The 13,261-nt window shown below is 41.3% G+C and overlaps 2 protein-coding genes across 2 annotated transcripts in view; both read right to left on the bottom strand.

The window, feature by feature from the left end:
* Nucleotides 1–4,206, bottom strand: part of LOC100546489 (tubby-related protein 4-like) — a 50,365-nt gene extending 46,159 nt beyond the window's left edge. Inside the window, exon 1 of the mRNA XM_031552212.1 lies at nucleotides 4,102–4,206. Coding sequence (XP_031408072.1) covers nucleotides 4,102–4,206 — 105 coding nt within the window. The remainder of the gene's footprint in view (nucleotides 1–4,101) is intronic.
* Nucleotides 4,207–9,027: 4,821 nt separating this feature from the next.
* Nucleotides 9,028–13,257, bottom strand: LOC104909761 (tubby-related protein 4-like; the record flags this gene model as incomplete). Its single annotated transcript, XM_010707314.3, has 2 exons — nucleotides 9,028–9,555; nucleotides 11,257–13,257. Coding segments are annotated over 2 exons (2,118 nt in total), but the record flags the coding sequence as incomplete, so codon positions are not given.
* Between the last annotated feature and the right edge of the window lie 4 nt (nucleotides 13,258–13,261).

The raw sequence follows: 13,261 nt of genomic DNA, 5'->3' as shown, positions 1-13,261 counted from the left end.
GGTATGAAATGTGTTCATTTTAAACAGAGCAGAAAATGAGAATAAGGCATACATGGCCATAATGGATGAGGAACCAGATGAAAGGGCTGAGATGAATTTCAATTGGCGTGAAGTGCTGCAATTTTTTTCCCCTGATCTTATGCAACACCCTCACAAACTAGGTAATTGCTTAGCTTCTGCATCTATCCTGTTAACACTGCATATTGAAAGCTGGGCTGCTGTTGAAAAAAAGAAATAGCAGTAAGTAAAGACTGCTATTTTATTATTCTTTGTGATTCTGGTAGTAATGCCAACAGAAAATGGAAAATGCCACAGACCAGAGAACACCAACAATAACCTGTCTCGATGAAAAAGCCCACAGCTAGTAGTTATTAGATCATATATACAAGCTTAACTATGTGTATAGCTGCTGTATTCTCAGTTTCTCTTTAAAGAGCCACTGATTAAACAGTGTTCCCTCACATTTCCTTCTTACCTTTAACCAGGCAGCAAAACCAGAGGGCACGGGGCCCACAGAATTCTTATTTTTGTAAATACACTGCATCGATAAATAAAAAAGCCAGAGAAAGCGTAAGATTTCCTTCTAGAAACAGATGACCACACAAATCTTTGTCACTGAACTATGACACACAGCAAATCAAAGTTAGGTCTGCCTCCTCTATACACTATGCTCCAGGTTTATGCTTGCCTTAGAAGTGCTGGAATAGGAATAGCTGCACTGGTTCAAAATTAGAATCCATTTAAGACTCATGCTTAGCTTCCTACAAAAGCCATTTGCTAATCCTCCTGGAAGAGAATGGACAGAGGAAATTCATGTGGTATTTACTCCTAGTACTCTCCCAGTCTCTGGTTACTGCCAGAAACTTTCTGGCTCAACTGTCGTGTCCTCAGTCTCTCCTGAGTGGCAGAAGTCATTTCAGAGACAGTTACTGCACACATAAATCTACACTTGCTTATTATCCCCCATGTGGATCACTCTGCATTTATCCATGCTGAGTCTCATCTGCCATTTTACTGCCAACTGTGATAAAGGCCTGAGATCCTTCATGACTGGTCACTGTTTTCACTATTGTAACTAACTTCATATCATCAGTAAACTCTATAGCTCTGTATTCAAACTTTTTCAAGGCCACCCATGAATATGGTAAAGAGGTCAGGATCCATCAAAGACTTCTGCAACACTCCACAGGTAATGTGAACCCATTATGAGAACTTGCTATGGGAATTGACACCAAGATTCTCTCATTTATGCTACAGTTCGGATGTACATTATGCCAGGTATGATACTTTACTACTGCTTATTATTATGATTTCTTCAGTCCCTGAATGTTTATGTTTGTTAAAAATGTGAAGGAACACTAGCCATCACAGCATTTTATTCTGTTATTAAAGACAACAGACAGAAGAATTCCTTGTGGTAATGTTAAAGTTTCCAGTGTATCGATGACAGCATGAGAACTACCAGAAATCCCAAAGATAACCTCCTTAGAAAGGAAAACAAGCAGAGGAGAAATGGCACAAGAACTGGTTGATGTTCAAGCAGTTGGGAAAATTATTACCATGACAATTTTGCCATCCGTCCTCCCATACGACTGACACAGTCCTATGGCCTGGTACATGGACTGGATTCAGTGGAACTTGAAAACAGTTATTGAAATCAGAAGGCACAGGGGCTTCTAGCTATTTATTATTCAGGTCATTCCAGAGGAGGCTTGTCAACTGCTTTTAAAGTATTTAAGGTGCTCAACATGATGAAAATGCAACAAAAACAAGTCAGGAATTTTCTAGTCTGCAAAATTTTATTAAGCAACAGCTGGACAACTCTTACAACTCCAAATTATCAAGGAAAAATAGGGCAATGAGTCAATCTGCCAATCATGTAGACAGTAAAGAATTTGGACAAACCACATTTTTATAGGGAAACCAACAATGCTTTCTAGGCACCTCCTGCAAAATCTATTACACAAGATACATGAAAGGAGAGGCAGATCAAGCTATGCTTTTAAGTACAGTGGAAACCAGGTATACCATGGTACACTGAGGAAAAAAATAAAAAAAAAAAAGAAAGAGAAAACATGGGGTTTACCCAAAATTTACTAAAAAAAAACCAAACCCATGTAAAACATGTAGAAATACACAAACTGTGTACCAATTTTCAAAAGCATTCAAAAGAAAAACATGCTGGGCTTGCTAGCTTAAGAACATGTGCACCTGCATGACTGTGTACACTCTTTAAATTAAATAAAAAAATAAAATCCAAAATCAGGTTTAAAGTTATAGTACCAAAATAACACGTTTAATAAACAAATGCAACTCCCTTACTTTTTCAGGAAACACTACAGTGCCTTTTCAATCAAATGCATCTCCATGCTATTCCACAACACCATATATTTTATCTACAACAAACAACGAGATCTTGAACAGACAAACCCTTCCCCAAATGCACAACACAGAAAATGAAGAAACAAATGCTGAAGCAGTGAAGCGAAGGGAAACCAAAGGCAAATCATGTATAAAGCAAACAAAAGAAATGAAGGGAAAATTATGATAGTTTTGAACAAATAGTTTGAAACAGAATAGGCAGGAATTATAAGCTGAGCTCCATCCTGATTAAATACTTGAAACTCAGGTGTCTGCACACTGGTAGGTTTCTCTTTTATTATTACTTTAATCTTAATCCATATTACCAGATCCAACCATTTATTTGGACAGTAAGAAAACTACTCTACAAGTAGATGACATTTGTCAGGATTCAGAATTGCTGAATCAGACAATATTTTGAAATTTGTAGTTATTTAAATGAGAGGGCAAGGACTCAGAATGATCTGGCACACTTGAACATCATAGAATCACAGAAGAGTTTGGGTTGGAAGGGGCCTTTCAGATCACCTAGTTCCAACCCCTGCTATAGGCAGGGACACCTCCCTCTAGACCAGGTTGCTCAAAGCCCCATCCAGCCTGGCCTTGAATGCTTCCACCAGCCCTCTAGGCAATCTGTTCCAGTATCTCACAACCCTCACAGTAAATAATTTCTTCCTAATATCCAGTCTAAATCCACCCTCTTCCATTTTAAAGCCATTTCCCCTCATCCTGTTGCAACATGCCCTTATAAGAAGTCCCTCCCCAGCTTTTCTGTAGGCCCCTTCCAGCCACTGGAAGGCATCATATCATTTAATTTCTTTGGATACTCTTTGGAACTCTTTGGATAAGTAAGTATTCAGATTTTCATTTATTTATTTTCAAATCTCACCAAATCGTGTTGTTTTGATCCTGCAGTCAGCTCCAGATCAGCAAACCTATGCACTTGCACAGAGCTTCATAACAATCAGTTTGCCCTGAAGAACAAACTTCTCATTATAAATTCATTTGCAAAATCAAAAGTTGAAGAGTGAAGTTTTTAATTTTTGTATCAAGAACTGCTTCACTGAATCCTTTTTCATTCTCTTATTTGGTTGTTTTTTCTCTTAAAAATCTCATTTCCTACATGCAGCAACAATCCAACTGCCAAAAGAAATGTTCTCCTCATACATCTCCAGAGGTACCAAGCAATATGCAAAGCTGCGTCTTTTAATCTTAAAACATCTCTGCAGGATTTTTTTTAAAGAATTAAATAAATATGAAATAATCATTTGCATAGCCCACCTTTCACAAGCAGTAGCAAATCTTATTCCTTCGGGAATGATGCATGTAAATTCCAACCTTGCAAAAAGGACCATGATCCCTACCTGCAGTATACTCCTGAGGGTAACAGAGCTCTATGCCAGTAGCTGCTGGTGGAGGATTGTGCTTGCTGCGAAGGGACTTCAAAATGAAAAAATTCCTCTACCAGAATTATTTCATTTTTGTCAGCAGTATATTATTTGCCCTCATATACTGGGAAAAACATTACACCAACCTCCAAATCACATAAACAGCTTGCTCTCCTGCGCTGGAGTCCTAGAAATGAGAACAATAAGGCAAAATTCTCTAAGACTGCTTTGTGGCTGCCATTTTACTTCCAGAGTGCTTCAGGTGAGTTTACACAGAACTGTCAGTATAGCTGTTCGTTAATGCTGTACAGTTGTTTTAAATGGATATACAGGTCAAGTCTGTCATTCTTACCTTATAATCATAGAGTGATGGCAAAGTGCATTTTGGTTGCAATTCCACTCTGGTAAGTACCTTGATGTAACCTGGCGAGGTGAGAAGTGGGCCCTTTGTCAGCATGCCGTGCAAATGGCTCATCTGCTGCTAATCCCCAGGTCAGATTTACTGGCCTGGAGTGGTTTGGGATCTGCAGAAATGTGTGATTTCCAAACTGTTGCTCTGGCAACCATTCATAAAAGCCAGTAAAAACTTACCCTGTCTTCTCTTTCACTCAAATAAGTTTTTGCACATGGATTTAAAGTGTTGCTGACAGGTAAAAGGGCACCAAGATAACAAAGGGTAACACATATCTGGCTGCAAATGCACAGAAATTGTCTGAGGTAACAACCAGGCAAGCTCCCTATCATTTGTCTGGAATTTCTAAGACCAAAAAAAAAGACACGTGAGGGAAAGTCAGACTGTCCAGGCTCAAGGCTTTGTGCAGCTTCATAAAAACAATAAAACAAAACTAGATAGAGAAATGTACAACTGTTTCTCTGTGGCTGCAACACGGAAGGTTTGTCTGAGATGAACCTATGTGCAGATTGACTGTCATACAACCAAGATCAGGCAGCCCATGGCACCTCTTTCTGCTGCCTGGAACTCAGTGAATAACTATTACGATGAAAATTCCTTTTGTAACTCTTTCATCTCTCTCTCCCATACTTGCATTGCAGAAATGCAATATTCCCATTGCTTCAATATAAAATTGATCACTCTGTGCACGGTACATATCATACAAGACTTTAAGTGCCAATTTACAGTCTCTGTTAGGAGCTTTATTTTGAGGGTATCAGCTGTATTTTCTAAATGAATCAGGTTCTCTATTGCACCTCTTTGCACCTTTAGAGGAGCAGATTCCACACAACCACCAGCTGAGTCAGGGCTTTCTCCGCTTAAAGCTGCTGCAGGCAAACTCTCTGGCAGCTGCATGCTGCTCTTGGAGCTAAACTGGAAGGAAGAGAGAAGGAACGGTGTCTCCAGTGTGTCTCAGTGGAGGAGCACCATGAAGAAGAGAAGGTGCCACAGGCAGAGGTCAGGGCACAGCTCAGTCAGCTCCATGCAGTGGTAACTCAGGAATCAGCAGCACTATGGCTGCGCTGGAACCAGCTGAGCCCTGCTGAAGGAGTGCATTAGCCTGAGTATTGAAAAACACATTTACTGCTGTACTCTTTCTCGTGCCTCATCTAGCTCATACTAAGCTAGCTGGCTAGTGCACTGAAGTATGCTACTGTTAAATCCTACCAGGCTATACAACGAACTTACAAACTGAGCCTATATTACACCCTCTTTTATCACACAAGCCAGCCTATCTTATAATTAGAGAAAAAGCATTGCACTAAACAAGAGGAAAAGCTTTGTATTTTTTAAAAGCACTCCCAACTGAAATATGTACTTCAAAACAAAGGAGGGAAACACACTGTGGAGGACAGATTTCTGCAGGTCCCAAAGAAGTCATCTACATTCTTTGTAGTCTACAAAGACCTTCAAAGCAAACTCACTGCTTTTAGATACACCAAAATATTTCTGCCTGTCTGAATGATGAAATTTTGCATACTAGTCCACAAAACCAAGTCTTCCTATATACACTTTGAACTTCTTGCAGCAAAACATACAATTACTTACAAATATGCTCTTTAAATATAAATAATAAAGTGTGTATAACTCACTGATACATAGAAATAAAATAATCCCTTAATCACTTATTACATTACACAAGATAAATAGTTTGCTTTTTGGATGTTAACAAGAAATCTGCATTAAATTATCTTAAAAAATCACTCAGAATTTCCTAAAAAAAAAAGAGAGAGAAAAAAAAAGAAAGAAAAACAGCAAAATAAAACAAACAACCATGAAAAGGCCCATAAGACCCCCAGACTGTCAGAACTATTGCACAATTGAAAAAGAAAAAAAAAACAACAAAATAAACAGCTTTGGAAAAACATATTCTGGAAATCACTGTGTGTATAAAAGAACATTTTTTTGAATATCTTGCTACATTCTTCCTAGAAGAACTTAGTTATCTACAGAAAACTTGGATCTCTCAAATTAAATATAAAGTGTAAAATCTATCTTTTGGCTGAATGCAACAGCAATCTTCAGGATTTCAGTGAATGTATTGTGGGAGCTTTTAAATCTGTCTCATATGTCATATCTCAATGAAAAACAAAAGAAATGTTGCTTTTACTTGTTCTTTGTACAATTCAGGATCCAGTTCCACTCTAAGAATTTATACCACTTCCATTTCTTTCATTACAATTCAACTTAGTTGAGAGTAGTTTCTATCTCTAATTTTCCAAAGCATTAAAACCCTCAATTTTAATTCCCTTTAGGGACTCTGTCAAAGTATTTTCAAAAAGACAGAAAAGTATTTTATCTTATAACATCTGACAAATAAACAGGAAGGCTGGAAATTGTGTATACTTTCCTGATTTATGATGGTTGTTCCTTGTGCTTTGGGCAGAAGCCACCAGAACGATGCAATCACAGGCTTGACCAACAGAACCACGTTAGTAATGCTGTTACCTGTTATATGTGTTTAAGATTTGTGGTTATACATTAGTAGAAAACTACTGATAATTGGAAAAAATTGCTTATGAATCAAGTGAAGAGGAATATTGTTCCATGGAGGGTTAAAGAAACTGCACACAAAAGTCCTAATTAGACCAGATTTTGTTCAGAAAAAAACACTGATGTTCTTTGCATGTGGTAACAATTTTGGCTTAAAACTACAGGCAATGTTCCTTTCAGCTGAAGATTTCTAATGTGAATGAGTCGCCCTTCTCCCAGACAGTGAGCATGTCATGATATAACTCTTGTCTATGGTGTTCAGCATATGCCCATTATATTCTAATTTGGGTATGACTGGTAAGCACAGACTTCTGGGTAGGAAAGGACACTAATCTGCCAACTTTCCTCTTCACATATTGAAAGCAGCAGAACTGAGAATTCAACTGACTGTTTGCACAGGGTGTAACTCAATGTGGACAAATGGCTCAATCGTGTTTCCTTTATAAAAATCAATGGGAAAAATTTCCACAGATTTTAAAGGGAACAGAACCAAACCATTTCAGTTCCTCCGTCCCACACACATTACACATACGGGCACGCAAGCTGCCAAATAAGTAATGCACATGAGAAAAAATACAAATAGGCCCAGATAACATAGAGAAATCCAATAAAATTAATTGAAGCAAATGAAGTCTGTTAAATGCCAAGGGGAATGTTGTGTCTGACATGTAAGCAGAAGCTGCTGAACTCTGGGATCATACAGGCATGGTGTGATCTATTGCCCATCCTTCCTTCCTACCACTAACTGTTATCTATCTCCAAGGAAACCACTTTGCAAAGGGTTCTTCCTGGACTCACCCTGTGGGACTTTATCTGTGGATGATCTGCCTCTTAGTCTCTCTTAGCAGCTCTCAAACTCCTCTCTGACTGATTATTTTTTATTATTCCCTCTGTGCTGTATTGCTTTACAAGTGTCAGCAGAGCGGAAGTTTCTTGCTCACTGCATTCTGGTAAGCTCTGCTACAGCAGGGTCCTCTCTTACATGATATGCTCCTCTAGAATAAATTAAATACAACACAGAACTGCCTTGACACTAGAATTTTCAAAAAGAGAGATAAAATCACAACTGTTTATCTTATGTTATACAGCTTTTCAAGTAAGAAGTTAAAATGGATAAAAGACAAAGCAGCCATTAACATCTCAACTAATCTTCCTCAGTGTGCCTTTCACATCAAAATAATAATTTCTGAAGGAAATGTGGAGTTATGTTTAGTAACCTAATGTCCAAACAATTACAGGAATAATTACAGTTTTTGTGTATTACTGTGGAAACTGTTTCCATACCAGAATGTATTCCATAGCAAAATGCAGGCAAGGAGAAAAGAGAGAAAGCGAAGAAATATATACACAAAGATGGACAATACAGAAAACCTTCTGTGCAAGCAACCCTTCTAAATGGTCAGCAGGTCTGCATGTCCACCAGAAACAAGCTGCCCTCCTATCAATAAGCCATCCCTCGTAACACTCCATTTAAACTTTGGCTTGCCACTCTTTCTTACCTGGAACATTATATTCACAAACTACATCACAAGAACTACTCAAGTAATAATGGTGATAAAAGGAGTAATTCTGTTCAATTTTTCCTTCCACTTTTAGCTTATTTGTCCTCCAGCCAGCTATGATGTTGTTTCCTGTAACGAAATTGCTTTCCTGATGAAATTGCTTCCTGTAATGACTTGCTATACTTCTGTCTCCTTCCTAATTTTAGCACAGATACACTGTTGTGGAACTTGATTCCTATTGATTACTAAGTAGATGAATACATTGGGCCTTCTCAGTCACTTGAATGACTCTGTTTATAAAGTGTAAACACATTTAAATGAGGAGCGTGTATAGGCATGGCCTTGAAGTACATCTGGTCACACTGTACCTCTTCCAGCTGCAGGCCAAACCGAAGAATACTGCTGATCAGTATGAGCAAAGAAGGAATGCTCTTAATTACCTTCTTCCCTCTTTTCTGTCACCCAACGAAAGATGTTTATCCCCAGTAACAGCACACAAAACAAGCAGACATCAACTTATTTGATACATTGAGTTTTAAAACCACATTGGTAACAGTTTTGTTTCTCTTCTGAGTAACACATCGTTATGTATAAATTAAATATTGACCTACAGAAGCCTCCCTGGAACTTGTGGTACTCAGTTATTATCAGAGATCAGAGAAGAAACATGTGTCTTCAAGTATTATAGCTTCTTTTTTTCTTTTTTTTTTCTTTTTTTTTTTTTTGCTGCTGTCATTGATGTAGTAGTAGTAGTACAAACTGGAACCAAAAAAAAAAAAAAAAGTTATGTTCCCTAGTTTTAAAAAGAACAGCATGATATAAGGCAGTCTATCAAAAAGAGCAGTCTTTTTTAATCCCTCTATGAGCTTACATCAGCTATTGTAGCAAACACAGCAGAACCATCACAACAAGCCAAAAGCCACACTTCTCCACATAACACTGAATGGCTCTCAACCCTTTGCTCTTTCTGAAACCCAGCACAATGCTTTAAAAAAAGAAAGCACCTGAAAACAAACAAACAAACAAACAAACAAAAGAGAAGAAAGCCCCCCACCCTCCACCCCATGACTGATTAGAGTTAATGCCCTTCTGTTGGGCACTAAGAGACTTTTCCAGTTTTACGGCCTTCCTCGCTTCCAGGCACCTCAGCGCACCTAACGTAGGCTGCCCCGACATTTTCCAGTTTGGACTCTATGAGAAGGTTTTGACAACATTTTCCTCTCTCCAGGTTTCTGCTTGTTCATTTGAGGCGTTGAGTCACATTAGCCAGAGCAACAGCAAAGGCTTGCACTGCAGAAAATGGATACTGAAAGTCCAAAATGTAAGCATTGCCATCAATCCTTCCAAACTGCATCACCTGGGAAGCAGAGGAAGAGCGGAGAAGGAAAAAGAGAACAAGGTCAAAAACAGTGAATGTAGAAAACAGAGAAGAATAAGAGTTAAATATTTTTGCTCTTTTGTAATTACACTCCTGTTAATCATCCTGAATTAATATGGGGTAGTCACAGCATGGAGTGGGAGGCCAAAGAAGAGTAAGTGTACTGTAATAATGGACCACATAGACTACTTGACTAATATTTCACCCTATAAATTGAGCATTAAAACATGCTGAAAATTATAAAGCATTGGTGTAAGTACAATGTTTCCAATGACCTCAACAGAAGTGGGTCACATCAGCCTCCTTCTTCATGCAGGAAAATAATGTTCTCTCCATTGGAGAGATTCCATCATCGCCCCATCAGGAAAACAGATTTCATTTTCAAAGGAAGGAGCTTTCAGGGAAAGGGAATAACCAATCTTCTGTCTATAGCACCTCACATTTACCATGTTATATTTCTTTGGCAGTTCTATTTTCCTTTGTATAAACTTTCCTAGCAAATAATTAGACTGAGAATGAATTAGCAAAGAGCAGTGAGAGCTGTTTGAAACGTAAAGCTAGGGTAGTCAGGTTGTTCTTCTACAGGGAGTATGTAAAGTTTGGCCTATTAATATTGCGTTTTCATAAGCTTAATCAGAAGCCCTGATCGTATCTTTCTACAGTGAAGTTTCTTGGGCTGGAATGTAAGCAAGTGAGTTGAGCTCTGTTCTATCACCAGCAAAGCCTATGGTCAGTGTGATTTTGCACGGGGGTTCATGGGTATGCACCCATGGTCATTGCTTTCTTAACAAGCTGCTGTTTTGCAGCAGGACAAAACCAGGAGACTACCACTGGTTATCTATGTTGAATATTTAAGACGCTGATCTCCCAAGTTAAATTGGAGAGAGTTGAGAGCTTTGATGTCTTTAATAAATCAAAAGTGACATTCAGAGATTGTATGGCTGAGCCTGGAATTAAACCTGTAACTCTTCGACTGTCCAGTGTCCTGCTGATTTATTAATGGCCTGGTTTTGGTGTAGTAACATCCCACTCAGGCCGAAGGGGGAGACTGTGAAACAAAATACTTGGATTTTCTAGCTTCCCAAAACTTCTCTGTCCATAGGCTGCTTAAAAGCAGGCCACTGAGCCTCTTTCTGGGAGAGGGTCAGAGCTTCCTCTTGTACCTTCAGGATTAAGAACAAGCAGCCAAGGCCTGATAACTCAGGAGGGGAAATTTTGATTGAGGGAACCTAACTGAACCCCCATCAGTTCTCCTGAACAAAGCACATGCCTGGCTCTGTAACCGCCATAGGAACCGAGCAGTGTTCATTAAATGAGCTATCGTCCAAACTCACTGCCTTCAACTTTAACTGTAGTCAAGGAAATTTGTTGCACTTTTCTCCTTGCAATTTATTACAAAAACTACTTCCCTTCAGAAGTAAAAGCTAGTGATATTAAAGGAAGCTTTTGTTCTTATGTCTTACTGGATTAATACTGAATATACCTGGTACATTTACATTACAACTGCACTTTATCCTTACTTCTCAATCTAGCACTTTGCTGGTTTTTATTGTTTATTTCCTATGCGTTTTCCCCAAACAGCAGCCAATGTGAGCTGGAGGCACTTCGCTGTACAGAGACAGGCTGGATTCTGGCACCCACCCCCCCACCCAGGTGCAGCATTTGCCACTGCCTTCCTACCTGCCGTCCTTCCAGCTCAATCTGGAAGTTTTTTGCCGACTCCTGGGTCACTCGCCCTCCAAAGTCCAGCTGATAGACTTGTGTTGCCTCGTTCCACAGTGGCTGCTTGTTGGCCATCACGTACACAAAGCCCTGGCTCCCCAGTCTCCCGTCCTCCTTCTCGCTGGCCTTACGGCACTTGAACTCATCCAGCTCACTGGCTGTCCTCAAATTCCTTTTGGTTTTCCAACCCTTTTTGCTGCCCTGACTCTGGTTCATCAGTTCATCTCCACTGATAAAAAGCTCCGGCTCACTCTCTGAACTATCCTGAAATTCATTTGTCTTATTCAGCTTCTTGGACTTGAGCTGGTCTTTCTGGCTCTTGACTTTCTTCTTCTCTCTGCCCAGCCTTGGGCTGGATATTAGCGAATTGAAGTCAGTCAGTGTCCTCGAATCCTTTTTGACCTTGCCCTCGGTGATAGCCTGCACGTTTCCTTCCTCAGCGCGACTATCCAGCCGCTTTCGGCTCTTCTTGCCGAATTTGTCTGTCCTTTGAGGAACAGGACTTTCTGTCAAGGAGAGCACCTCCTGGAAGGTGTCCGCCGTCTCCACCATCACCTCTGTACCCACATGGCCCTGAAGCTCAGTTGGTGGGGGAGACATAACCGGCTTCTCCACGACGAGGAGCGGCTTTGGAGGCAGAGTGCCCTGGGGATTCTGCACCGGTGGGCATGCGCTGTAGGAGCTCCATGGGTGCAAGGCTATCGGTGGCAGCTGTAAACTAGAGCAGGCGCTACTTCCAGGATACATGGGTGGCAAAGGGCAATAGGAGAGGTTGGGTGGATAACCTGGTTGAAGCACTACTGTGGGCTCCTGCTGTGCAAACTGTGTTGGAGCCAGAGCTTCTTTGGGGGAGCATGGGGGCTGCATTCCCTGAAGGGGAGGGGCACTGTAGCTTCCTGGGTACGGTACTCCGACCCCATAACTTGTCTGGAAAGTGGCAGTGGGACTAGTTGGAGACTTAGGGGAGACAAACGGCATTCGAGACATATCCAGATGCTGAGTCTGACCAATGATGAGAGGAGCTGGTTTTAAAGGGTTGGGTACAGAGTTCTGAGATGTCCTTTCCTGAGGAACCCATATCTCTTCGCTCACCATAGGATCCCACTGGTACGGCGGTGGCCGTTTTACACCGATGGCAGCCTCCGTCAAGGCCACAGGTACGTGCCGTATCGATTTTTCCACTGGACAGTGCTGAGAAAGGGCTTCATCCTCCGTAAAGGCAGAGTTGATATAATCTGCCCGGTCACGGGAATTGTCAGGTGGGCTCAGCAAGTTGTAGGAGGACTGGGAGGCCAAAGGCGATGTACTGACAGAGTGAGCGATGACAGAGCTGTGCTGGGAGCCACTCCCTGTGCTCATATCAGGTCTCATGCCACCAATGCTGGAAGTGCTGCTGCCAGAGTTGGCATTAGTGATGTTGCCCACACCACCAGCACTCGTGGTGCTGCTTCCGCCACTGCTGCTGCACTGGCTGCAGGTGTACAAAGCAGTGGGTATTCTCTGCTGGTACTGTGCTGTCACAACGCTGCTCTTGGCTTTTGGGGGAAGCTGCAAGGTGGCTCTCTGATTGTCCACCAGCTGGGCCATTTTCAGCGCTGCCTCCCTACTATTCCTCCGCAAAGTAGCATGGATGATACTGCTGTCCAGCCTCTGTGCAATGCTCCTGCCCTGTGACAGCTGGCTGGCAATGTCGGGGTAGGGCGGTGGGTCCCCAGTGGGGATGGAGTAACGGGGAACTGTCAGCCGATTCAGGGTGGCACTGGTGCAGGGTTGCTGCATCTTCTTCTCAGCAGCGGTGATGCGCAAAGTGGCAGAGCTGCCGGGCCCTGGTAGAGTGTAGGTGCCCTGGCCACAGAGCATGCGGGTACGAGGTCGGCACACCTCCTCCACATTCCCGCTGCTGTCGAATGTTGTTATTCGCTCGTACCCCAGGGGCGGCTGGTAGTGCCCCGCAGGGTAAAGG

The sequence above is a fragment of the Meleagris gallopavo genome, chromosome 2 (genome assembly GCF_000146605.3).
Source record: "Meleagris gallopavo isolate NT-WF06-2002-E0010 breed Aviagen turkey brand Nicholas breeding stock chromosome 2, Turkey_5.1, whole genome shotgun sequence".
NCBI classification, from domain to species: Eukaryota; Metazoa; Chordata; class Aves; order Galliformes; family Phasianidae; genus Meleagris; species Meleagris gallopavo.
This window is presented reverse-complemented; position numbering and strand designations above follow the sequence as displayed.